This window comes from Tachyglossus aculeatus, chromosome 24, assembly GCF_015852505.1.
Source record: "Tachyglossus aculeatus isolate mTacAcu1 chromosome 24, mTacAcu1.pri, whole genome shotgun sequence".
Lineage (NCBI taxonomy): Eukaryota > Metazoa > Chordata > Mammalia > Monotremata > Tachyglossidae > Tachyglossus > Tachyglossus aculeatus.
Window position 1 is genome coordinate 9,037,758 of NC_052089.1, and position 26,889 is coordinate 9,064,646.

Genomic DNA, 26,889 nt, shown 5'->3' on the forward strand with positions numbered 1-26,889 from the left:
CCCAAGGTTGCATAAAGACGTTCAGCGCCCTTGCAACCTACAGAGATGCGTTACGGCACTGGAGACTTTGAAAATTCTTTCCGGGAACTAAAAGGGGAGACAGGCATGTGAAGACAGACTTCGGTTTTATTATCTTTTAGGCACAGACGGGCATGTTAATCCATTTCCACACACGCACACACACAGTTCCTGCAATCGCTGGCAGGGACTGGACCTTGAACTGGGAAACCTGCCTCCGGTTGCCAAAGTGGGTTATATTGAAGAGACGATGTAGGAGAAGCCCCAGAAGGTGAGGACCGCATCCGATCTTCCTCCTTAGCACTGTGGATGGAGCGAGGACGGGGCCGGACTGTTCATTTTCTTCCTCCAGTCTTCCTTGCCATCTCTCTGTGTCTCTCTCGTCCTAGACTGGCTCTATTTCTGACGGTCTGGTCTGTAGGTGCGGACGGCTATTCGAGCATTGAGTTAACTATCCCAATATCCCAAGCCAAAGGATTCCACCATCACCCCATCTTTTCAGTGCTTTCTGCAAATGTACCTCAGCGCTCGGACTTTTCCGGCCTTTCCCCACCCCGAAAGGAAAGAATGTATTTATATATAAGTAATGGGTGGTGGTGGTTTTTTAGTGTTCACGGTTTATTTTGGAAAACAGGTGTTTAAAAATTTAGAATTTTTTTAACAAAATTCTAAAAAGAAAGGAAAAGGAAAGAATCACAGTATTTACAGAGATAACAGAATGGCTTAGCCATGCAGAACAAATGACTTTGGTTCATTTCCCCTTTCACTTTGGTTTAAATGTCGATTGAGATTCAATTTACTTGTTGGTTTTTTTTTCCTGTCAAATGAAACTTGAACAAATCAAAGTTGAGAGGCAATATAATATGTTTTCTTTTTCTTCCCTAATATTTTATACAGCATAGAGTGTATAGGACATTTTATGTATTTAATCCATACCAATGCACTACAGGAAGCTTTTATTAAGACATCAGTCACTACTGCCCAGACATTTCACATTTTACAAATTTACAATAAATGTGTTTCTAAATAATGCAGAAGTGGCAAAATATCATTCCCAATTTCCACCTCCCTTGAATCTTCCATGTGTTGCACCAACTTCTCCTTCTCATTCCACCAGTTTATAAAAACATCACACCAGTTTAGTATTTGTTTTTCCAGATCCTTATCCCGTGAATGAAAATCTATTGTTTGGTTCATTTTACAAAGTTACTGAACCACTGGGATAAAAAAATGGCTGTGTTGTGTTCTCCCAGAAACCAAGCTTCTGCTTGAAAGAGGAAAAGTTTAAAAGTCTAATCACAAGAACACTACTGTCCCATAGTCAGCCTACCTCAAAGTGTCTCCATTTACACTACCATCCTAGAAATTTCCTCAAGCGCAAAACGTGTTTATAAAGTTACAAATTCATATGTAACTAAAGATACGTAGACATTTCATTGTTACACTTCCATGTACGGCTTTGATAAATTATGTACCAGTTAAAAACACTAAATTATCTCAAGGTGCATTCAATATCTGTAGCGTAGTTAACAAAAACACACACGAAAAAAATATATATTCTATTTTTTGTGGAAAACAATGCAGCTTTGATAGTGACCACTGTTATAAATCTCCAATTCTGACTGATATCCTTTGGAATGGAGTGAAGATGTTTCGTAGATAGTGGCTAGAGCGAAGAAGGATTCGAGACGAGGTGAAATTCCAGTCACTCGTAGTGTGAATCGTGGACCTGTGAGAGCAATTTACGGTTTCCAAAACTTCCATCGCTGAATTGGCCTCCCTTTCGGGTTTTGAAAGGAAAATGCTTGGCAGCTTTCTATCGACATAGGTGCTGCCCCAAATTCTGCGGTAATGGTTTTGATGAACGATTGCACTGGTGTGGGGTGGGGGGAGTGCAGATAGCTGAGCGGGACAATGAAAGGACCCTGGGGATTTGGATTTTGGAGCAACCCACTTGTTGCAGATACCCCAAATTTTAACTACCTATTCTGCTCCTCCAACCTGACTCTCTTTATTTACTTTTTTTTTTTTTAGCTGTGTTACAATACCTATCACACCTCCCAAGCCTCCGGCACCTTTCGGTTTTCAGGTCCTTGTGACAAGATTTGAGGCATTACTGATAGCAATCAGAATCAGATATGTTCCTGATCAGAGTGTCATAAAAACAATGGAAATAAAAACATTACACTATACATCGGATTAACAGCAACTCCCAGAACAAAGCCTTACAGTGTATAAAAATAGCTACGTAAAAAATTTACATAAAAGGCAAACCAAAAAAAGAAATCCTCAGTGCAGACATTTACAAAAAAAATTCATACAGAACACTACATGGTGACCTATTATCATGGCTGCCAAAATTTTTTTTTTTTTTGGGGGGGTTTTATTTTTTTAACTTGAGATAATTTTGTCTAAAATCGTGTGACAGCTTGGTAGAATGAACTGCTTAATACTTGAACCATGAATAGCTGTCATGTCTTTGTATGTGTCTTAAATACAATCCACGTTCATGCTTCAATTGGTCTATATGTTTTTTTCTCTGCAAATGTGGAGAAAGAAAAAAATTAATTTATGTAAATGACCACAGGAATCATCAGTTCCCCAGACAACTGTGGTTTGGCACCCAAACATGTAGAAAAAGGCCCCTTCCCTAAATTCCCTACTTATATCTCTCCTGTGATTTTTTTTTTTTGAGATCGTTTTTCAAGTTGGTGAGAACGTTTTGTGAAAAGGCTGTTTTGACCAAATTTCCCCAAATTAACCATTTTATATTATTTCTGCTGAAACTGCTCTCCAGAATCTTCAATGCCTTCATCGAGTGAGACAGTCAGATAAAAGTTAGTGGTCTTTGGGTTACAGCCAACTTGTAAGCTCATCTCTAGACTGTAAGTACGTTGTGAGCGGGGCATGTGTCTGTTTATTGTAATATTGTACTCTCCCAAGCACTTTGTACAGTGCTCTGCACACGGTAAGCTCTTAAGAAATAGGATGGACTGACCTTTCCCCTTGTTTGGGACTGGTATCGGGGCTCAGAATGGGGTAGCCACAATCTCAGCAGGCCCTCCCTTTATTTCTGTCCCTGCCATTTTTTGTTTTGTTAACCACCTGTGGAGGATCTAGAAGATCATTTCACTGTACAACCATCACTGTCTTCTATCCTCTCCTCCTACCCCACAAACAACCTTCCTGAATTCTCTCTTTTCTTTGCCCTTCACCCCTCTTTCTCTCTCTTGCTCTTCTATGTCATACACATCCTCTCCTCCCCTTATCGACTTCCACATGACCTGACTTCTGTTGTCCGCTCTTACTGGGCTCTACACTGTCCATGGGTTAATATGGGCAACTGGCCTCACCGGATTAGTCCCACTGGATGTGAACACACCTTTACCTTTTCCTCTCAAGGTTACTCCCAACGCTTAGCAATGTCTAGATACATCATAAATCATTTAAGGAGATATCTTTCTGGCACCACCTCAGGTGTAGGACAGCAAAGACGGCTTTACGACTACAGTAGTTTTGACTGCACCAGAAATCAATTTTTAAAGATGAGGTTTGGAAAGGTCAAAGCAACTGGAAACTGCCTTTTCAGTCTTACTGGGCTTTCCCTTTGGGCAACTTATTTTGGCTTCGGGATCAAAACCACCATTTCAGTGCTTCAAAACCTTTAAGAACTATCTGTCAGGTGGAACTGGGTTCTTTCCCATTGAGATTGAGGTGTTTTCCTTAATCCCAATATCATTCACGATTTTGAAAGACAGGGTCACAAAGTCAGACTCTTGGATGTCTAACTCAGGGAAGGGAATTTCTCATTACTTATCCGCAAGCTACATTTTAGAATCGTCAATTTTTACAAGTCTGCCTAATACGATCCACCTACCTGGAGCAACCACTGGAACAATGCCTCTTTTAAGCTTCTGATTTGTGGTTGTTTTCTTCGAGCTTCTTGTTTTCCTCCAGATTTCCCAGATCTTTGTTTACGTGCTTGGATGCTGTCCTGAAGGTGAAAGAAAGTGAGTATTGTCACATTTGCCCAAATTTTGCTCCACTGTGAAATTAGGAGGTTGACTTCTAGGCATTTCTGAAACCCACAGTGTTTTTAGGGCCCTATTACTGGCAGAACTTTGGTATGAACAATGTCACGGTCATGTGGCTTGACAGACAAACGGAACCCTTTGCACAGAAATTAGGCCGGGGGGAGATCTTCATAATGGGCACATTATAAGGAAGAGCAATTTCAAATACTTTTGAATATTGCGTATAATATTCAAGTAGGTCAGGTTTTTCTGGGGCTTTTTTTTTTTTTTTGAGGATGGAGGTGGTCTTCCTGCTTTTGGTTCACTCTTGTTCTTTGCAGATTGCTGCTTCCAGAGGACCCCATACCCCAGTATACTCACCTGGACAGCGAGGTGGAAAGGGTCTCTACCTGGACCGAAACCTCTCTGGTTCCCCCCTCTCTTCCCCCACAACCCCGGTGACACCCAACTTGTCCTTTCCATTTAGAGCAAGGACAGAATTCTCTCCCCAATCACTTACTACAGGAAGTTGTTGGGGGATAATGGGAAATTGGGGGATGTTGGACAATTCACCCTTAACCATTAAGCTGAATGCCCTGGAGGGCAGCTGCACAGGATTGCTCCAGGGGTCCTTCTGTCCACTGTCTGAGACAGAATGCTGGCTGGGCCGGTCATGGCTCTGTCCCGGGCTACCATGATTTAGTTCACCAGAGCTAAAGCATTGCTCTAATTTGCCTTTCTAGAAAAGCTGTAAAAACCTCTGGTACCCTCGGATGAAGGAAACTGAAACTGCAGGACCATTTCAGCCAACTGTTTTTCTGAGCCTGCACACAGTAAGCACTCAATAAATACAATTGATTGATTGAGCCTGAACAGTTTTTCTGGAGACCCTCTGTTGAGATGCAAAGCTTTTCTAAACAACAGGAAGAGGTGGCATATGGGTAGCGGAGAGTACTAAGATGAATTCCTGATTTTAAAAGTTATCAGCCACGGCCTTCCACTAAATGAACAGGAAACCTCAAACTCACCCACATGAAAGATGGCTGCCACAGCATAATTTTTGAAGGCCACATGCCATTTCAAAATGCAGATGAGGAAATGTTGAGTGTGACTATGACCAAGTCAATTCCTTGTTTCAGAACTCTCGGTAAAGATGTTTCCTCAGTGGGGGAATTCCTTTTTTATTGTAATGGTAGAGTTCTGGGGGTGATCACCTCATTCACCCTTCCATGGTCTCTTCAGGGAAAGGAAATGATGAGGCAAACTGATTTCTTAGCCCAGGAGCCTGATCTTGATTCAAGCTAGGCCCTGCCAGTGTCAGCAGTCTTTGCCTAAACCTTTGCCCATGTTCCCTAGGTGATGGCTGCCTTCGAGGACTCGTTAAGAGCCTGAGAGAAGCACCCCGACTTTTCAGAATGGAGCAGGCCTCAAGGCCGGCCCTGGTCCCACACATGCCTGGCCCAGGATGACAAAAGGGTGGCAGCATGGCGAATTTCCACAGACTCCCTTGGGAATCCGATGGAGTGTCATCTGGGGAAGAGACACCTGCATCGCAGAGCGTCGTGAAATCGGTGAGCTTTGAGGATTTCTATGGCTGGGATCTAGACTTCCAGTTATTCCTTTGGGGCAGGTTCAGGGGTGAACCGTGGCTCTTACCCAGGCTGCCGTGATTTGATTCGCCAGAGCTAAAGCGCTCTTCTAATTTGGCTTTCTAGAAAAGGTGTGAAACCTCTGTAGCTCTCGGTTGGAGGAAACTGAAACTACAAGACCGTTTCAGCTGATTGTTTTTTTCTGAGTCTGAAAGGTTTCTCTGGTGACCTTCTATTGAGACTTTTCTGAACAAATGGAAGAGGTGGTGTATGGGTAGAGGAGAGAAAAAGCACAGTGCTTCATTCCAGGTAGGACGGAACAGGTAGAATGATGAATTCTTGGAATGTGTCTGTTTATTGTTATATTGTACTCTCCCAAGTGCTTAGTACAGTGCTGTGCACACAGTAAGCACTCGATAAATATGACTGACTGACTAATAAGGTAATAAGAGCTAGCGGTAGTCAATTGGCTGGGCATTATTCTTTGGGGGCAGGTTCTTCTCTGGAAGTTCCCCTGGGAGGGGGAAATTCAGGAAAAAAATCCTGACTTTAGACAAAGACAGTAGAGAGCTGCACATTCCCCTGCCCCTCAATTTTTCTGCAGGTTGGGGTGAAGGCACACAAAGATCACTTTCCTTTTTTTTTTTTTGGTTAAGCGCTTACTATGCACCAAGCATTGTACTGAACGCTGGGATAGGTACAAGGCAATCAGGTTGGACACAGTCCCTGCTCTGGACCTCTTGGAAGAAGTTACTTAGGCAGAACTCTTAGAAGGGTCCAAGGCAGGAATGGTGAAAATAAGAGGCCAGAGGAAGACTAGTGGTATTCTGACCGGACACCTTTTAGTGTCTTATCCACCTCTCCCGCCTGGGACATTGAAGCTGGAGGTCTTGTCTGGTTCCCTAGGATCCAGAGGCGTGGCTGTTCCCACACAACCCAGCCTGGTGGCTGTGAAAGGATCACCACTTCTTCCTCTGTATAGTCATGATACGGGCTGCATTTCCAAGTAAAGAACAGAAGATGAAGGAAACCAGAAGTCAGGGAACTTAGACAATGAAAGAAATTCTCTGATCTCTCTTTCTTCAGGAAATTGAGCAACAATATGTGGCAGCATCTACCAAACTCTGTTGCATTGTACTCTCCCAAACGCTTAGTACAGTTCTCAGTAAGTACCCTTGATTGATTGATTGATTTGTGTGATGGCTAGATCATGCCAGAGTCGAGAAGAGCTAGCTGGTGGGTTGCTTGGAATGCTTCCTGTCCCTGAACTTTACTAAACCCTCTTCAACCTACTGATAGTTGGACTAAACAGCATTTTACAAATTCAAAATTTGGGTGGCACAGGCAGATGAAACTAAATTGTGAGTGTTAAGGTGCACCATTCTGTTTCAAAATATTATCTGAGGGAAAAAACGGACATGAACAAATAGGGCATTTAGGGAAATACCAGAAGGAGGAGGTATTATGATGAGGAACGGTATCAGAAAGGAGCTTCTCCCAGCCTCAGAATGATAGTTTTCTAGCTGTTGTGACCACCAGCCAATTAGAAAAACTGCTGGTGGTTTTTCTCAGGGTCAGGAAGTTGCTTTTTAGTTCATTTTTTTTTAGAGTGGCTTGCTGGTTTCTCTCAGACTGCACTGAGGCCCAGTAATATGTTTTGAACCTGACACCTGCTTGGTGCCAGCTGCAGACTTGGCGGTAGGGTTGTTTTTCAACCTTTTACTGGTTACTCCGAGTTCAGGACTTTTCATTAAAAAGGTGGACTCCCCTCTCCTTCAATGGGTATTCATCTTGTACTTTCCTGTCATTCTAGTCTGGTTTGAGAGTCTCTCACTGAGATCAAGAGTCTTTGCAGAGTCTGGGAGAGTGGAGCGAGGAGGCAGGTAAGGGCTGGAGTTTGAGTCTCCAGGCCCTGATCATCTAGCCGCTGGCTACTGTGCCTCTGGCCTCTTGCTGCCACTGCATAAGACCGAGCCACTGCTTATCTGCCCCTCTTCCAGTGGGTAAACCGATGTAAAACTCAAAACAGTCACTTCTGAGGTTTGTTTCCAGCTTTAGGTTTGGTGGGAGAGAAAATAGAAAACTAACTGAATAAAATGAATCCACCACCTGGGGATTCACAATAGTCATATCAGACTTGTCTCCCCTGATCAGGGCAGGCAGCAAGTGTCTGCTCCCTTGAGCTACCTCAGAGAATCAATCAATGGAGCTTTTACTCTATGTGCAGAGCACTGTACTAAGCGCTTGGGAGAGGACAATAACTTGGTAGGCCATAGCCCTGTTGTCAAGGAGCTCGGAATGGGGTTTTGTAGAAAAGATTCAGGTGACACAGTTCCGCTTGGCAGGCCTGCTGGGGTGGAGCAGGATCAACAGCCAGCTTCCCTAAAAATAATACTAACAATAATAATAATTATGATATTAAATGCTTCCTATGTGTCAGGCACTGTACTAAGCGCTGGGGTAGATACAAGCTGATCGGGTTGGACACAGTCCCATGTTCACAGTCATAATCTCCATTTTACAGATGAGGGACCTGAGGCACAGAGAAGTTAAGGGATTGCTCAAGATCAATCATCAGAAAAGTGACAGAGCTGGGATTAGAACCCATGCCCTTCTGAAGCCCAGGCCCATGCTCTATCCACTAGGCCACACTGCTAAAAAGGTTGAAAACTTTGAAGGATAAAAATGAAAAGATTTAAGAGTTGGCTAGTGAAAACTCCAGAAGTCAGGACTCCGGGGGTGATCCACTCCTTCCTCTTAAACTGAGAGGTTCAGGGGGTGGGAAAAGAACTTTACAAAACTTCTCGAGGTTTCAGTACGCGTGTGCCTGAAATAGATATTGCAACCCATTACCCTGCAGGCTCACTGAGGGCAGAGACCGTGTCTTTTAGTGCATGCCCTCAAGGGTCCCTGCACCCAGCAGGCACTCGTGTTGATGAGCATATGAAAACGCCTACTTCACAGCAGTTATTCTGAAGCTCTGAGACCTGCGTCACAGTAGTTTTATCATTAAGGTCAACGATTCTGCTGATTTTTCAATGAGTGTGGGGCCGATGTGGGAGTAGGGGCTTTAGGGGGACTGAGGATTAGGAAGGGATAAACATCAGCGTTCATAATTAGGGTCTTTTCAACCCCACCTAGAAAATGCTCAGGTCTTGGCAGAGATTTGGGGATGCGCAACTCTGGAAGTGAAAATCTGTTTCGAGTTTCTCTCGTGTCATTCCAATTACAGTCTCAGTGCACAAACGGTTTTGTGAATTTTACATTGGCTGCGTTGGGGAGAGAGTTCTGATTTCTGATTTCATTTCTGATGTGTGAAGCTCCAGGGAGGCAGAGGAAATGGTGTCTAAGAGACAGGGGGCCCATTTAAACCACGTCCCCTCAGAGTGATTCTGTGTCTTTGGACAAGCAACAGTGTTTACTCCTTTACTCTCAGGGGCATGAGAAGGCTAAAATTCCAGAGTCCTCTGAAGGGTTATGGTGAGGATTACTTAAGATTGTAAAGATCTAAGCAAATATAAAGGGCTGTAGAAATCCCACTGCTAATGATAACTATGGCATTTATAACTGCATGCACCAGGGTAGAAGGAGGGTTAGTCTCTGATCCAGTCTCTGATCCATGTAGGATTTCCTGGCTAATCCCCATTTTAAAGGTGAAGAAATGGGGTCACCAAGAGTTTAGGGTGACTTCCTCAAGGTCACAAAAGCCAACTAGTGGCATTAGTCTACTGGCTCCCAGTGCTGTGGTCTTTCCTCTCTTATGCATACCCAAACCACGCTCTGCCCATTATATCAGATACTTGGAGTCGATTTTTTTTTAATGATCAAAGTATTCAATTCTAATGCAATCCAATTTGGGGGCCCTTTCAATTAGGGGATATTTATTTGGGATGAGTAAGCTTGTGGAAACCAGAGGAAGATGCACTTAATCTAATGATGAACTTGTCAGAAAGGCATAGAGCTGGAACATATTACATAACCAAATGTGCTGTATTTAGAATGGGATTTGTAATTTTCAGTTGCCGTACGGTAATAATCCATGAAGTGATAGGAAGAAATGTTGAATTCTGCTAACCATAGAATGGCCAACCACTGATGAGGAACTAGCAATTACAGACGACTGATTAACAGTCTCGGGCCTGCTCCGTACATTTGATCACTGGGTAGATTCCTGCAGTTTAATTTTCAGCTCCATTCAGATTGGGGGTAATTCGTTTTAACCTCTGAATGCATTTGCAATCTGCCACACACCAGTGGCTGTACACGTCCGTTTGAGAGTTCTGCACCTTTAAGTCTGGGTGGCAGAAGAGGGAATCAAAGTTTGATTTGACTCTCACGATTCAACTAAGGCTCCAGATTTTCTGGGATCTCTGATCTTCCCTGAATGGATACTTGGGTAGCCTTCCCGGGATGGGTCCCGGAAATCACAAGGGCCGACGGATTTTGCTTTAGAAGACAACGTTCACAGGGAGGAGTGAGGCATGCACCGTTTGGGGGGATTTTGACAAGGGGGTGAGGCTGACTGACAGCTCTGATCAAGACTGGACACAGAAGGACCCTGGTCAGGCCTTGCTCGGCCGGTGGGAGGGGAAGTGCATCAACCACAACATACAAAAAAAAAAGAGAAAACGTTTTCTTGCCTCACGAGGGTTTGCAACTTCTGAACCGCGGCCTTCTCGGACTTTCCATTGATGTCACTTTGGGGGCAGGGCTTAGGTGAGAAACTGTTGGAGGGCGGGTTCAAACAGTGAATGACTGTTCGAGGGAGTGGCCTGCGTGGAAAGGGAGGTTTGTGATTGGACATGGGGAGTGTCAATAAGGATTTCAGCACTGCTCAGTGTTTTTGTGAGACTGTGGGCTGAAACCAGACTTTTGGCATTTAATCCGGATATGCTGTGATCGCTGTTCTAATTTACTGCACCAAAACATCAGGCCTGCTGCCGTCAGAGATTCAGGTGGAATGAGACAGTTCATCTGAAATATGATAACGGTAGAAAATGCCCTCACAAATATATCAAACAGCAAGGAGGATCTGCATAAACGTCTCAGGATCTAAGCCGTCTTGCTATAGTTTAACGATACCTCTTCCATCGGTGGGTATTCTTGACCTACATCTCCCAATAACACTCATGGAGCTTAGGACCGTGATCATTTCAAGCATAGCTCATTAGATTGCCCTGGGCTGTCTTTGATGTTGGTGAAGGGCCACAGATGTTTAGAAATCAATACAATTGCAAAGCACAACTAGAAATTTGACTCTAGAGGATAGGGGAGTGGAGTGCTTACTGTCCATCACTGTCCCAGTCCACGCCATGACCCCAACAGCATTGACTGGCTGATAGAGTTATAGTCAGCAAGGCAAATCTAAACTAGGAAGATCCACTTTCTGGGTGTTTGCGCTGTGCAAAGCTCAGCTCTCAGTTCAACGAGACTAGGCCTGGAGGGAGAGGCCACCCAGCCTTCTATCATTCAGGACCTGCCTTGTAGCTGTTCATCGGCTTTGAGTCTGTCAGGATGCCCCAGGGTGGATTTATCAAGCCATGTTATTGCCCGTCACCCCAAAGCCCTCCCAGTGACAGAACAGAGGGGACCCCTTCTGACTCTCTTCTAAGAGAAGCAATTCCTCCTAAAGTGTTTCCTCTCTTGTTTGCAGATTTCCTTCGGAAGTCACCTCCCGCCCACCAGGCATGTGGGATACTGGACCTGCTAAGCTTCTTGGAGGCTAGGTAAGAGCGGTGTGCTTTTGAACACCCTACTTAAGTCCTGTACAGGAATTACAGAAGAGGAAAGGAAGACAACTGCACGATGCAGGAAGCAAAAAGGTTGGTTGCCTACATTTCCCCGAGGTCACTGGGGCTTTTTGGTAGGAATTGGCATGCACTGCTGGGGGTGGGGGGGCTATTTTTTTTAAATAATGGTATTTGTTAAGCATTCACTCTGTCTCAAGCACTGTTCTAATCACTGGGATAGATACAAGCTAATCAGGTTGGACCCACTCCCTGCCCCATATGGGGCTCCCAGTCTTAATCCTCATTTTACAGATGAGGAAACTGAGGCTCAGAGTGTGGAGTGGCTTGCCCAAGGTCACACGGCAGACAAGTGCCAGAGCCAGAATTAGTCATTAGCTCCTTATGATTCCCAGGTCTGTGCTTTTTCTACTAGGCCTTGATGCTTCTCTGCTTCTTTAGGTCACTACTAAGAGGCCAAACCTCTCTGCCACCTGTCTCCTTGGTTCAACATGAGAAAATCAGCCTAAGCTTTTCTCTTTTCTCTGACCTTTGGGGAGTTTTTCCTCTCTATTTAAGCAGTACCTAGGATTAAATAAGCTAGGGACAGAAAGTTGTCCTTTTGAGATTTGTAATTACATCCCTTTTCCAAGAAATCACCTTAGAGTAGAGTCACATGTGCTTTACATACCTTAGCCTCAACTAAGGTATGATGAGAAGCCTTTACAATCAGGCACTCGGTCTTTGCTTAGGCAGCTTTAAATCTGCATGGTTTTCCATCTCCTTTTGGCACTATTTTCTACTGTAATATTAGTAAATTTTAAGTACTGGTCTACCTTCTGCTTGGGAAACTATCTCAGGCATGATCACCAGGGTTTTTGTAGGGCGGTTTTGAGTAGGATTTGGCTGGGCTCCCTGCCCCCTTTCTTCCTTTTGAATGACTTCTGAGCAGGAGGGTTAGTGGTTTGTTGCAAGTCCAGGCATTCTCAATCTCACTGGCCACCTGAGTCTAACGAGTACAAATACATCGGTGCCATCATACTGCTTGGGAAATCAACCCCTGGCTCAGTGAGCTTTGAGGAAATCAAGTCTCACGCTGCATATTTTTCCTGGTTGTGCGGTGGAAATCCAGACACCCAAATCTCACTTCAGGGACACGCTGCACTCTAAGGAAACGAGCAAAAGCTAAGACGCGGCTCTTACTTTGATTTCTTCATGTACAGCCAGTAGACGATCCCGGCTACCAGGGCCGCGAGGAGGAGACCCACCACGATCCCCACTATTAGCTTGGCCTGGTCGTTCACCTTCTCTCTGTTTTCATCTACAACACAGAAGACAAGTCCCCCCACGATTATAGCCAGTGCTGGGGCCCATTTAGACTTCTAAATCTACTCACAAGCAGCCCAGAGCCGTTTTCCAAGGTCACATGCAAACTTGAATTGTGTTTTGTAGGGTTTTTTTAACGGTCATCTTTTTTTTCCCCCAACATTCTTACTCCCTCATCTTATCAGCTATTTAATTCGAGTCAGATGTGTGGGAATTAATCGAACAGCAATAATGCTGGAGCTGATAGAGACAGGGAAGAGAAGTCTGCAACAGAGTACCTACCACTTATATCGTCTGTCTCATCTTGTTCTGGAATACTTACTGAAATGAAAAATGTTCATATGAAATTAAAAACAAAATTCTGTTGATAGCGAGCCAGCAGGACGGAGCCCCTCTCCACTCCCCCCCATCCCTCCATCTCCCCACTTCTTCCCCCATAACCAGCCATATGTTCCTGGCACTGGCCACCCTCTGTCTCCCCCCTCCACTCTGACCCCAAGTTCTACCGCTTCTTCCTCAGTGAATGCTCAAGAGACTCATTCACTGTCTCTGCTCTGTCTGGTTCAGGATCTAAGCATCTAAGGACTGGATTATTGTCACTGTCTTTCAGTCGGTCTTCTCTTCCAGCCTCCCCCTGCATTAGTCTGCTCCATCCAGAGCTGCCAGAATCAAATTATGTTCTGCTTCTGCCACCTCTCCATTTATGAGGCTTCAGTGGCTCCCGGGAACCACCATATCCCGTGAAAACCTCTTGCCCGGAACTTCAAGGATCTCTTTCCCTCGGTCCAACCGTTAACTCCTCTCATCTATCCTTCTGCTTCTGCTCCAGCCAAGTCAGTCATGCCCCACATGCTCTCCTGCCACCTGTAATGTGCTTCAGAACTCATTGCTCCTCTCGTTTTCAGTTTCGTTAAACGCTACATTCTCTGGGAAACCTTCGTAATCATCTCCACCTGAGCATTTCAATTTCTCCACTCAACCTTTGTTCACCTCCATCAATTATGCATATGGTTTTCTGTTGCTTGTTACTGACAGGCTATGGATTTGTAGTAATGTTGTCTTCCCCACTTGGCGGTAAGCCCCTTGAGGGCAAGGGCTATGTTGCGTTTATTCCCGATAACACCCAGTACAGGGCTCTACACACAGTGAATGCTCAGTAAATGCTGGAAAATGAACAGATGGAGGAACGAAAGTCACCACTACATAATGGTAATAATTAGTCTCGATGATAAAATGAGGAAAAAATGCATACTTATTGCAATGAGCTACATTACAAAGAAATTGCCCTTATCTGAAAACAGTAAAGTGTCTTGCTTAATCATTATAAGGTTCCATCTTGAAAATATGCACCAATAGTAGTGTGCAATATCATTATAGCCTCACCTGGGCTTTGAATTGCCCTTCCTTCCCAACTTTAAGAAGGTTTTTAGCGTGTACAGAAGCTAGGACTAAGGCTCAGACTAAACTCCAAACCACCGTGGGATTCTAAGAGAGACATTTAACCTCTCTAAATCACGGCTCGGACTTTTTTTGTGGTATTGGTTAAGCACTTACTATATTTGTACCAGGCACTGTCCTAAATGCTGGGATAAATACAAAGTGATCAGGTTGGACACAGTCCATGTCCCCCATGGGACACACAGTCTAAATCTCCATTTTACAGGTGAGGCACAGAGAAGGTAAGTGACTTGCCCAGGGTCACACAGCAGACATGTTGCATAGCTGGGATTAGAACCGAGGTCCTTCTGACTCCCATGCCCTCTAGTCCATGCTGCTTCCTAGGATTGCTAGTGAAAACAGCTAGGTTAAAGGAATGGAAAAGACAAGGCAGAGAAATTGGAAAATACTCTGAACCCAACAGTGATTTAGAGCAAGAAGAGGCTGACTGCCCAGTTTAGTGCTCTTAGAGAGGGGGGCATGGCTGAGGTGAAACAGCATGAGACTTGGGAGTCTTTAGGACTAGAATTCTAGTTCTGGCTTCACTACTTACCTGCTGTGTGACCTCAGACACTTCACTTATCTTTTCTGGGTCTCAGCTTCCTCATCTGTTCAATGGGAATAAAATCTCTGTTCTCCATCCTTTTTAGCCTGTGATCCCTGTGTGGCACAAGGACTGTCTGATCTGAATATCTCCTATCTACCCCTGTGCTTAGCACAGAGTAAGCAATAAATACAATTATAATTACCAGGGATCAAATCCCAGCTCTGCTACTGACATGTTGTGTGACCTTGGGCAAGTCACAACTTTTCTGGTCCCTGTTTCCTCATCTATAAAATGGGAGTGAAGAGAACTGCTCTCCCTACTACTTTGAGTGACCTGATTACTTTGTATGTACCCCGGCATTCAGAGTGCTTATTACATAGTAAGCACTTAATAGATACCATCTGCAGATGATGATACATTATAGGCACTTACAGCACAATTATTTCTGCACAAGTCATTGGAGGGTGGACAGTGAGGAAGGGACTGGTAGCCAGTCTCACTGGGCTAGGTATTAATAACCAAGGTGAGTGCTAAGCTCTGTACTAAGGACTGGATAATAATAATTATAATAATTATGGTATTTGGTAAGTGCTTAATATGTGCCAAGCTGCCATGAATCGGCTAGTAGCTGAGACTGAATCCAGCGTGGCCTAGTAGAAAGAGCACAGGCTTGGGAGTCAGAGATGTGGGTTCTAATTTCAGCTCTGCCACTCATCTGCTGTGTGACCTTAGGCAAGCCGCTTAAGTTCTCTATGCCTTAGTTAACTCACCTGTAAAATGGGGATTAAGACTGTGAGCCCCATGTGGGACAACTTAACTACCTTGTATCTACCCCAGTGCTTAGCACACAGTAAGCGCTTAACAAGTACCATCATTATTATTATTATTGTTAATTCAGATAACCGATCCCTCTGTCCAAATCACACCCTCAGCCACCTCCCCTGATCCCCATTAAGGCAGCTCAGGAAAAGAAAAACATTGCCATCCAGACAGCAGCATCATCACCATCAATCTAATTAGCATCTACTGTGTGCAGAGCGCAGGACTGTGCACTCAGAGGAATTGCAAACAAAAACCTTGCGGTGCAGTCCTCCCCTCCCACCTGCATTCAAATCCCCACATCCGTGCAGGCACACACATCTACAACCATGCAAATAAGGACGAAGAGGATGAGGGGAATGAGGGAGAGGGCTGTGGAGGAGAGAAGCGGGGAGGTATCCCTGGATGTGCTGAGGGTTTTGCCGCTCATTTGGGGTCCCTTGGATGGATTCTGAAGCCTGGACCCCACAGAATCTTTCCCAAAGGCACATGGTACCTCTCCCAGGATCTCCCACGAACTCCTTCCATTTGGGTTAGTCACTTTCAATGTTCAGACAGCAGAAGAGGAACAGACCAGGGATCAGGGGGACATAGGAGTCTAGGGTCAGGGTTTATGCCCATAAAATACCCAGCTATGCAGTGTGCCACTTGTGGGCAAGGAACGTGACCACACTTTCCAAGGACTTAGTGCTCTGCACACAATAAGCACTTATTAAATACGATTGATGGATTGACCACATCAAGTGGTCAAGAGGGTGGTCAACCCTCCAGAAGATTTGGGTCACACGTGGAGGACAACAGGCTCTTAAAGTCCATGCCCCGCCCCATAAAGCCGAACCCAGTGACCTGGCTAAGTCAAAGGTCATGAACCTAGACTTAGGGATAAGTGACTGGATGGGATCTAACGGGCTTAAATCAAGCAGAATGGGCAGGGATAAGGAAAGGGTTTTTTGAGTGGGATAGATTGGAGAAAACTTCACTGCATTCTACAATTTATTTTATTGTCCATCTCCCCCTCTAATCTGTACACTCCTTGTGGGCAAGGATCGTCTATACCTACTCTGTTGGATTGTGCTCTCCCAAGTGCTTAGCACAGTGCTCTGCACACAGTAAGCACTCAATAAATGCCATTGATTGATGGATGATGCTGCTGAAAACAAAGCAGTTACCACAACGCACAACACAAAAATGGAATTAAGGAGTTTGATGGAGGAAGGGTAACTGTAATACATGTTTTTTTCTTTTTGTAAAAGGCCAGAAATGAAATACTCACTAGCAGAGACATTCAAGGAGTTTACAGTTCTTTCCAGCTGGTTTTCCGCTGCACACGTTAATGTAACATTCTCTTCAGGGGAAATGATAATTTTACTGTAATACTTGCCATTGACATAGGGGGATTCTTCTGTCTGCAAATGGAAATGAGGAAATTCATTTAGAAAGGAAAATTAATGAGACTGAAAACACACGCCTCGTTCTTAGGGTATGTGTGAGGAAACATCAGTCATTTTGGAAGTGAGAATCATGCAAATATATTTACTCCGTTTTCTCACAGGTAATCTGGTATAATGCACAAAACACACGATTTCCCTTTTGAAGTGTTTCAACGTTTAGCTGTTTTGTGCATTTCCTCAATCCTTTCGAGATTGGTGATTATGGAGTTCAATGTTCAGGTGCTGAGCTATTCGACATTTGCATGATTTGAAGAAACTATATTCCCAGATATACTTCGTTGGAAAAAAAAATTAGAAATGAAACCAAGGATTCTAAATTCACAGTTGCTCTGTGGAAGAGGGACCTACGTTAGCCACTGGTTCCAATCAGAAATCCTTGGGCGACTCTAGACTGTAAGTACGCTGTGGGCAGGGAATGTGTCTGTTACATTGTACTCTCCCAAGTGTTTCGGGACATTGCTCTCCACACAGTAAGCACTCAATAAATATGATTGATTTATTTTATTTAATTAAGGAAGGCCTGAGGCTGATGTTTCCACTTAGTACAGTGCTTTACATACAGCACTTAGCACATACCATTGATTGATCTGGGCAATTCTCTCACAGTTGACAATTATAATTATAACTGTGGTATTTAAGTGATTCCAAGCATTATACTGAGCAGTGGGATAGATAAGATCCCACTACATGTTGTTTGGCCATTCTTCCCAAAACTCCGAATCATTTCTGTAGCTCAGTCTCACTTTTTTTTTTAAGCAGGGGAGATATGATTCCAAATGACTTGCTGGTTATCTGCCATACCCTCAAACACTCCCACTTCCCAAAGGAATATTTCCTCTCCTGGGCCTTGTTTGCCCATGATGCACTGAGTCAGGATGTTAACTTTTCTTTTCTTATTTCTAAATTAAATTCCCAAGCCCTAACTCATTTGTGTTTCCCTGTGATTGCCTCCAATTTAATGGCATCCTTTTGGAAGTTAATTGTCCAGAACTAACTGCAGCTGAACTCGATCTTTTCCTCAACATGTTTCACATACATACACACACTCTCTCTCCCTCTTTCCTCTCCCTTTTGCCATTCACCTCTATGCCCTCTCTGTGTCCACTGGTTCTTTGCATTCTGTCTCATGTTTTCCCTCAGGCTTCTTGGCTCTGAACTCGTCAAGACTGAATTTAGCCTCTTTTCCAATCTATATTATCATCCTATAAAGGTTTCCTCTGCTCTCACTTATCATTTAGCTGAACTGGAGAGGGAAACGTAATCCACAGTAATGGAAATACAGCGTAACAAGGATCGGTTTTCCAAATGAAGCAAGGGAGACAAGGAAAATTGGAAAAATGGTGAAAAGGAGGTCATTAATGTTCATTTTTGGACACTGAATGAGTTTAGCAGCATCTTCTAAACCTGCTTAACCTTCTTCTTAAATCTTAAGGTTAAATCTTCTTAACCTGCAAACTACACACTAGCTACCCTAGTGATAATAATAATGGTATTTGTTAAGTGCTTACTGTGTGACAGGCACTGTACTAAGTGCTGGGGCCCGCTGTTGGGTAGGGACCATCTCTATATGTTGCCAACTTGTACTTCCCAAGCGCTCAGTACAGTGCTCTGCACACAGGAAGTGCTCAATAAATACGATTGAATGAATGAATGAATACAAGCAAATGGGTTGGACACAATTGCTGTCACATTTGGGGCTCACAGTCTCAATCCCCATTTTACAGATGAGGTAACTGAGGCACAGAGAAGTGAAGTAACTTGCCCAAGGTCACAGAGCAGACAGGTGGTGGACAAGTATACGCTACTAAAAGGAGGCTCTTTAAGCCCTAGAGCTTAGGTCAGAAAAGCCTCAAAAGTCGAATAGCCTATTTATTTTATTTTGTTAGTATGTTTGGTTTTGTTCTCTGTCTCCCCCTTTTAGACTGTGAGCCCACCGTTGGGTAGGGACTGTCTCTATATGTTGCCAATTTGTACTTCCCAAGCGCTTAGTACAGTGCTCTGCACATAGTAAGCACTCAATAAATATGATTGATTGATTGATTGATAGCCTGAAAGACTTTCTGTTTGAAAGCCAAAAGGGCTGACCATTTCAGAGGTTTACGATCTTGAACCCTCAACATTGGGCTGGAGGCTTGTCCTATGTAATGAAAGCAAGCCACAACCTATGGCCAAATATTTGTGGGAAGAGGGAGAAGAGAAGAAGAAACCAAGGAAAGGGGGAGGCAGGAGGAAAAAAAGGGAAAGGCAAGGGAGAGGGAGGAGAACAGAAGATAAAATGAGGAAAGGGGAGAGCAGCAGAGGAAAAGGGAAAACTTGTTGTGGGCAGGGAATATGTTTGTTCATTGTTATTGTACTCTCCCAAATGCTTAGTACAGTGCTCTGCCCACAGTAAGTGCTCAATAAATACAAGTGATTGACTGACTGATTGAAAGGTGATGAAGGAGAGGGAGGGGAGGAGAAGAGGACATGAGGAAAGGGGAGAGCAGGAGAAAAAAACATGTCCTGGATGCAGAGACTGAGCCTCTGACACCAGGCTCAGAAAAAGGGGAAACCCATGGACAAATGGGTGGGTTCAATTTTCCATCTCCTCTTTCTTCCCACTTGGACCCACATTCTGGACTATCCTCTGCCTAGCCTCATACTTTGGCTCCAGCATACACAGACATAAGCTTGATGGCAGTAACTAACTGCTCTATCCTCCATTAGAGAACAATTTCAGATAGGAGGCTTCTTAATGTAAAGGGGCCTCTCACTATATTTTAATGCACAGGTTTATGATGTGGAGAAATGTCTGCCTAAATGGGGACACCAATTGAGTTTCTGGAACTGGTGAACCTGGAACAACTTCCTTTTGCTTTCTTTAGAAAAAGATCATGAGGGAGCGCTTGTCACCCTGATACCTCTTCCTTCCTGGGTTCCCCGAAAGAGAGAGAACAGCCAATTTCCTGAATGACCTTAGGTAAGTCACTTAACTTCTCTGGGCCTCAGTTACCTCATCTGCAAAATGGGGATTAAGAGCGTGAGCCCTAGGCGGGACAGGGACTGTGTCCAACCTGATGAACGTGTATGTGCTCCAGCGCTTAGAACAGCGCTTGGCACATAGAAAGAACTTAACCAGTACCATTATTATTTCCAATTTAATTCTCCGCTTCGGTCCTCGTCCCATGCAGGGGAACGGAAATACTCGCCTTGTTTTTGACGCTCCCGCTGCCTGTGATTGTCCACTGTACTGCCGGCTTTGGAAAACCCTCCACGTGGCAGGTAATGGTCTTAGACAATCCGCTCGGATCTGTTTTCTTTGTCATTTTGATTTGAGGCTTTCCTAAAAAGAGCAGCAGCATCATATTGAAAACGTTGCGGCGGATGACACCCAAAGCCCGTTCCCGGTGACTTCTGCCAACTCATTCCCCCCCGCTGCCGTGAGGATCACCTTCCACGGTTAGGGTCAGTGATTCCCTTTTCCGTAAGCCCTCCACCTCCTGGAGGATGGTTTCACAGACGTAGAGTCCGGCGTCCTGGTAGTGGAGACTGGAGAAGGACGGGCTCGTCCGCAGCCTGGTGTTATCCTGAGGTAAACGGAAAGTTGATTATTTGGCCCAGCTCAGTTGACTGGGTGCCTCTTTACGCAAGAATAATTAAGATCTCATGTAATAGTTCTTGACAGGCTAACGATCGATTACAACGCCCATCTGTGGCATGAAAACCCAAGGGTATGCCTTGCCCTAAAGGAGGTGTTCTCCTGAGGAATCAAAGGAAGGAAAGGGGTGGACATTAATGGAGATAATAATAATAGTGAGTGGGATTTGTTATGTGATTACTATGTGCCAAGCACAGTCAGTGAATCATATTTATTGAGCACTTACTGTGTGCAGAGCACTGTACTAGACATTTGGGAGAGTACAGTATAATGAGACACATTCCCTACCCATAATGAGCAGGGAGGCAGACATTAATATAAGTAAAGATGTAATAAATTGCAGCTATAATAACAGTAGTAATGATGGTGGTATTTGTTAAGCACTTACTATTTGCAAAGCACTGTTCTAAGTGCTGGTGGCGATACAAGGTGATCAGGTTGTCCCACTTGGGGCTCACAGTCTTAATCCCCATTTTACAGATGAGGTGACTGAGGCACAGAGAAGGTAGGTGGCTTACCCAAGATCACACAGCTGACAAGTGGCGGAGCTGGGATTCGAACCTGTGACCTCTGACTCCCAAGCCTGTGCTCTTTCCACTGAGCCACGCTGCGATAAGCACTGGGGTAGACACAATCCACTCTGCCGGTCTTAGAGCAGCGTGGCCTACTGGAACGTGCACGGGAGCCAGTGGACCTGGGATCTAACCTTGACTCCACCACTTAACTGTTGTGTCACCTTGGGCAAGTCACTTAACTTCTCTGTGCCTCAGTTCCCTCCTCTGCAAAATGGGGATTCACTAGCCATTCTCTCTCCCATTTAGATGGTGAGCCTCATGTGGAACCTGATTATTTTGTATCTACCCCAGTGCTTAGTTTGCACTTAACAAATAACACAATCATTATTATCATTGTTATTATTAAAGGCTTGCAACCAGAAGGGAGAGGAGGTAGGCCCGGTATACAAAACACAGTGCCCATGCACAAAAGGGTCAAACCTTGGTCTCTGCTGAACTTGGTTCAGCATTACATTAATGTAATTAATGTAATGTAGTCTTCTAGACTGTGAGCCCGCCTTCTAGACTGCGAGCCCACTGTTGGGTAGGGACCATCTCTATATGTTGCCAACTTGTACTTCCCAAGCACTTAGTACAGTGCTCTGCACACAGTAAGCGCTCAATAAATACGATTGAATGAATGCATGAATGTTTCCTGGGAAGTTTCAAACCCTTTTCACTTCAACTAATGCAATTATGTTATTTGTAATCTTAACCCCCAGTTTACAGAGGAGGTAACTGAGGCCCAGAGAAGTGTAATGACTTGCCCAAGGTGACACTGCAGACACGTGGCAAACTCAGGATTAGAACACATGACTGATTCCCAGGCCTGTGCTCTTCCTTCAACTGTCAAAGGGGGATTAAGACTGTGAGCCCCACGTGGGACTGGGAATGTGTCCAACCTGATTTTCTTGTACCCACCTCAGTGTTTAGAAAAGTGCTTGGCACATAAGGGCTTAACAAGTACCCCAATTATCATTATTATTACTTCTGTGCTATGTGACCTCAGGCAAGTCACTCAACTTCTCAACTCCTTCATCTGTAAAAACGGGAATTCAATCCCTGTTCTCCCTCCTACTTACACTGTGAGCCCCATGTGGGATCTGATTATCGTGTGTCTACTCCAGCGCTTGGTACCTAGTAAGTGCTTAACAAATGCCACAATTATCAACATTATTATGATTCTGCATCCTCTACGAGCAGCCAGAGTGGCTCTGGTCCTCCTGGCCAGGTGGAATTAGCACTGTTGGGTAGGGACTGTCTCTATGTGTTGCCAATTTGTACTTCCCAAGCGCTTAGTACAGTGCTCTGCACATAGTAAGCGCTCAATAAATACGATTGATTGATTGATTGATTGATTAGCACTGCTGACAACTATTTAGCTGGGAGCAAGGGTTAGGGCTCTTCCAGCCACCACCCTGCTGCAAGCCAGGAGTCACCGATATCTTTAATAACAATAATAACGGCATTTCATCATCAATTGTATTTATTGAGCGCTTACTGTGTGCAGAGCACTGTACTAAGCGCTTGGGAAGTACAAGTTGGCAACATATAGAGACAGTCCCTACCCAACAGTGGGCTCACAGTCTAAAAGGGGGAGAAAAAGAACAAAACCAAACATACTAACAAAATAGAATAAATAGAATAGATATGTAAAGCACCAGGGTAGATAAAAGCTAGTCAGTTTGGACACAGTCCTTGTCCCACATGGGGCTGGCTCCCAGTCTTCATCCCCATTTTTACAGATGAGGTCACAGAGGCAAAGAGAAATCAGAGACATTTCAGAGCCAGTTGTGGGCCTAGTGTGGCCATCCCCTAAATTAAAATTCAGAGCAAATGTGATTTCACAGTGCAGCGATGTTTCTCCAAGGACTAATGAAGGCTCCTCCTTCGAAAGGATGAACACACACATGCAGAGAGGCAGGTGGCCTCAGCCTTCTTTCCTGGATGGGGCGAACTATGAAAAGAGGGGGAGAGGAGGGCGGTTCGAGGAACTGGCTGCTCCAGAGAAAAGGATCTTACTTTCGTCCAGGTGACCGTGGCGTTCCTACTCGAAGATATGGTGCAAGACACAGGCAAAGCGTCGCCGAGTTGCTTCGTGACCGCCCCGCTGGGATTTAGGGACAAATCCAGATCTGTGAGGAAGAGGAATCGTGTGAAACTCTGAGGTGAGGAGAACTGCAGATCCATTTTGGGGGGAGGGGAGGGTGAGAACCCACAGAGATCGATCAAATTGAGAAGCAGCAGAGCCTAATGGCTAGAGCACGGGCCTGGGAGTTAGAGGACCTGGGTTCGAATCCCAGCTCTGCCACTTGACTGCTCTGTGACCTTGGGCAAGGCACTTCACTGCTCAGTGCCTCAGTTCCCTCATCTGTAAAACGAGGATTCAGAGTGTGAGCTCCACGGGGGATATGGACTCTGTCCAATCTGATTTGCTTGTATCTACCCCAGAACTTAGTACAGTGCCTGATTCATAGTAAGCGCTTCGCAAGTATCATAAAATAATAAACAAAAAAATGGCAGGCTGATTTTGAAACCTGGGCATCTTCTTCTTGGAAGTCTTGAAGTGTGTGCTGGAGATAACGGAGGCAGATAAGTGGGGAAAGTCTCCCACTAGGTAGTAATGGTTGAAATTTGGAAATCAGGAATAATCAGACAGCCAACAGTAGGCTGAAGAGAATGGCACAGTCTGATATTCCTTTTGTACAGCACCAACTGCCAAGAAGGAGCTTGCAAGGAGGGTTTTGCCTGTGAAAGATTAGCTACAGAAGATGACCTAGTCATCAGAGAAGCAGCGTGGCTCAGTGGAAAAAGCCTGGGCTTTGGAGTCAGAGGTCATGGGTTCAAATACTGGCTCCACCAATTGTCAGCTGTGTGACTTTGGGCAAGCCACTTAACTTCTCTGTGCCTCAGTTCCCTCATCTGGAAAATGGGGATGAAGACTGTGAGCCCCTCGTGGGACAACCTGATCACCTTGTAACCTCCCCAGTGCTTAGAACAGTGCTTTGCACATAGTAAGCGCTTAATAAATGTCATCATTATTATTATTATTAGTCAGCATGTCATTGTTTTAATATGGAAGAGAAATCTGGGTGTTGGGGGGGGGGTGTCCCTCCTTGCTGCTTTACCTACCCCCACAAGCCCAGCCTGTTGGCTTTAAGGCACTTAGTGAGCTCTCCCCCTCCTACCTTACCTTGCTGATTTCCTACTTCAGTCCACCCCAAACACTTGGCTCCTCTAAAACCAAACCTACTCACTGTACCTTGATCCCATTTATCTTGCCACTGACCCCTTTCCAACTTTCTCCCTCTGGCCTGGAACTCCCTTCCTGTTCATATCCAATAGATCACCACTCTTCCTACATCCAAAGCTTTATTCAAATCCCATCTTTTCCAAGAGGCCTTCCCTGACTAAGCCCTCATTTCCCTTCCTTCCTCAATCCATCAATCAATCGTATTTATTGAGCGCTTATTGTGTGCAGAGCACTGTACTAAGCGCTTGGGAAGTACAGGTTGGCAACATATAAACTTTGTTAGCAACAAAGTCCTCCCCCTTTTGGGTCACTTGGATCTGCGACCTTTGGACATTAGGGGGAAGGAACACATGACAGAGTGAATCCCACCCTTTGGGGGTCTTTTTTTATGGTATTTCTTATGGTAGATCCAAGTTTATCAGGTCCCTGTCCCACGTGGGACTCGCAGTTTAAATACAAGGGAGGAGGACTTTTTACATTTTACAGTTGAGGAACCCGAGGTACAGAGAAGTCACGTGCTAAAGTCTGGGGTTCAAGCCCCAGTAATACCTCTCTCTTACCTTGTGCCCAATAACACTATCGAATCCTCATAAACATACAGAAACCAAGACACTGTTCTTCATGAAGAGAGGCTCTCTGGGTTGTTACCTTCCTCATAGTTAGGAACTGATATACCTTAATTAGGTTGGGCACAGTCCCTGTCCCAAAAAGGGCTCAAGGCTCTGATGGGAATCTTTCAGGCTGTCAGAAGAAACCTGGGGTGAGCAGGTCTGGGAGATCACTCCCCCAGAGCTCCTGCTTGGTGCTGGACTTACAGTGCACAGTGATGGTGGTGGATGCAGTCATGCCTTCTTTGTCCGCCAGCGAGCACCTGTACTCTCCCGTGGCATTGCGCCGCACGTCCATCAGCAGGAGGGTGTCTGAGCTCCTTATCCCATCCGGCTGGCCCTGAGGAGAGAGTCCAAACAGCTGACGATTCATTCCCCCGGGGCGCTAAGCTCTGAGCTTAGCATCCTGGACTGCCTGCGGCCCACGGCCCTCGCTTCTGAAAACGGGAGACCACTTTGAGAAGGGACGGGGGATCGCTGGGTGAAATTTGGAAACAGTTTTTTTTTATAGCTTCCTGTGCTGCTGTTTTCAGAGCCAGCCCCCTGAGATTCTCAGAGAAGTAAATATGTGGGGACCCCGGTTTGTGAGGGGAGAGGACAGGAAGGAGCCCCACTAGAAGTGGGCTGACTCCCCAGGCTCAAGAGATGGGGGCTTCCACTACTTTCACCTTCCAGGAGAGCAGTGCCCAGGGGCTTCTGCCCAGTTTCCAGCTGGGGGAACCACATCCAGTAGTACTGGGTTCGAGTCTCCCTACCAGAAAAGCAAGAACAAGACTCTCGTCCTTTGATTTATGGCCGTTGATCAGCTCTCTCCTCTACCTATCCTTGCCCAATAAATCCCAGCCCACGCATTTTGCTCCTCTAATTTCAACCTACTGACCGTTCTTCCCTCTCATCTCACCAACAATCCCTTCCTCATGTCGTCCCTCCCCCTTCACATCCGGCAGACCACTGCTCTCCCCAACTTCAAAGCCCTTCCGAAGGCACACCTCCTCCAGGAAGCCTTCCCTGAATTAACCTCTCATCTACCCAGCCTATTCACTGGCCCTCCTCCCGTGTCATCTACACACTTGGGTCTTTCAGTACTTTGATACTCACCCCACCTCACTCATTCACATCTCCTTATATTCTCTGCTTCCCCTACCTGTAATGTATTTTCACATCACTTTCCCCCACTAGTTTGAAAGCTTCTTGAGGGCACAACTGTATTAAGGTTTCCCAAGCTAATAACAGTAATGATATTTGTTTAGCACTTACTGTGTGTCAAGCACCGTTCTAAATGCTGGGGTAGATACTCAGTCCCTACCCCAGATAGGACTGACGGTCTTACTCCCCATTTTACAGATGCGGCACTGATAAGTGACTTGCCCAAGGTCACACAGCAGGCGGAGTCAGGATTAGAACCCAGATCCTTCTGACTCCCAAGCCATGCACCCAGTAAGTGCTCAATAAATACCACTGATTGCTTGGCTGAATTCCTTTTCTTCATGAGGTGATGTTTTTGGCCTTCTATGAGCAGCAAAATCATTTTGGTTTTTCAGAAACTCCCGCTTCTCTGTGATATTTTACTGATAGCAGTATAACTTTTGTCATTTTAGTGAAGGTATAGGTCCCAGAACACAGAGTGTCAATAATAAGAAAGCCTACACTAGATCTCACAGAATACCCCATGGCTGTTTTAAGACCAGGCACAGATCGGGAGGGATTTTCTCCGGGTTTCTCATGACCCGACCTCATTTATTGTACTCTCCCATGAGCTTAGTACAGTGCTTTGCACACAGAAAATGCTCAATAAATACAGTTGAATGAATTTATGTTCCGTAAATACATTCAAACCACCCCATAAGGTGCTTGTCTGACCACTGGAAGTGGTCATGCTCAGAGTTCCTCAGACTGCAAGCCCCACATGGG

The 26,889-nt window shown here is 45.0% G+C and overlaps 1 protein-coding gene across 1 annotated transcript in view; it reads right to left on the reverse strand.

Annotated features, from left to right (window-relative positions):
* Positions 1 to 106: 106 nt before the first annotated feature.
* ALCAM (activated leukocyte cell adhesion molecule) overlaps positions 107 to 26,889 on the reverse strand; it is a 52,282-nt gene continuing 25,499 nt past the window's right edge. Inside the window, exons 9-18 of the mRNA XM_038766145.1 lie at positions 25,186 to 25,318; positions 23,140 to 23,252; positions 20,357 to 20,492; positions 20,115 to 20,248; positions 16,749 to 16,881; positions 12,955 to 12,993; positions 12,550 to 12,667; positions 10,261 to 10,392; positions 3,896 to 4,012; positions 107 to 2,557 (exon numbers count right to left, since the gene is read on the reverse strand). Of these exons, the coding sequence (XP_038622073.1) occupies positions 3,925 to 4,012; positions 10,261 to 10,392; positions 12,550 to 12,667; positions 12,955 to 12,993; positions 16,749 to 16,881; positions 20,115 to 20,248; positions 20,357 to 20,492; positions 23,140 to 23,252; positions 25,186 to 25,318 (1,026 nt within the window). The 3' untranslated portion in view covers positions 107 to 2,557; positions 3,896 to 3,924. The remainder of the gene's footprint in view (positions 2,558 to 3,895; positions 4,013 to 10,260; positions 10,393 to 12,549; positions 12,668 to 12,954; positions 12,994 to 16,748; positions 16,882 to 20,114; positions 20,249 to 20,356; positions 20,493 to 23,139; positions 23,253 to 25,185; positions 25,319 to 26,889) is intronic.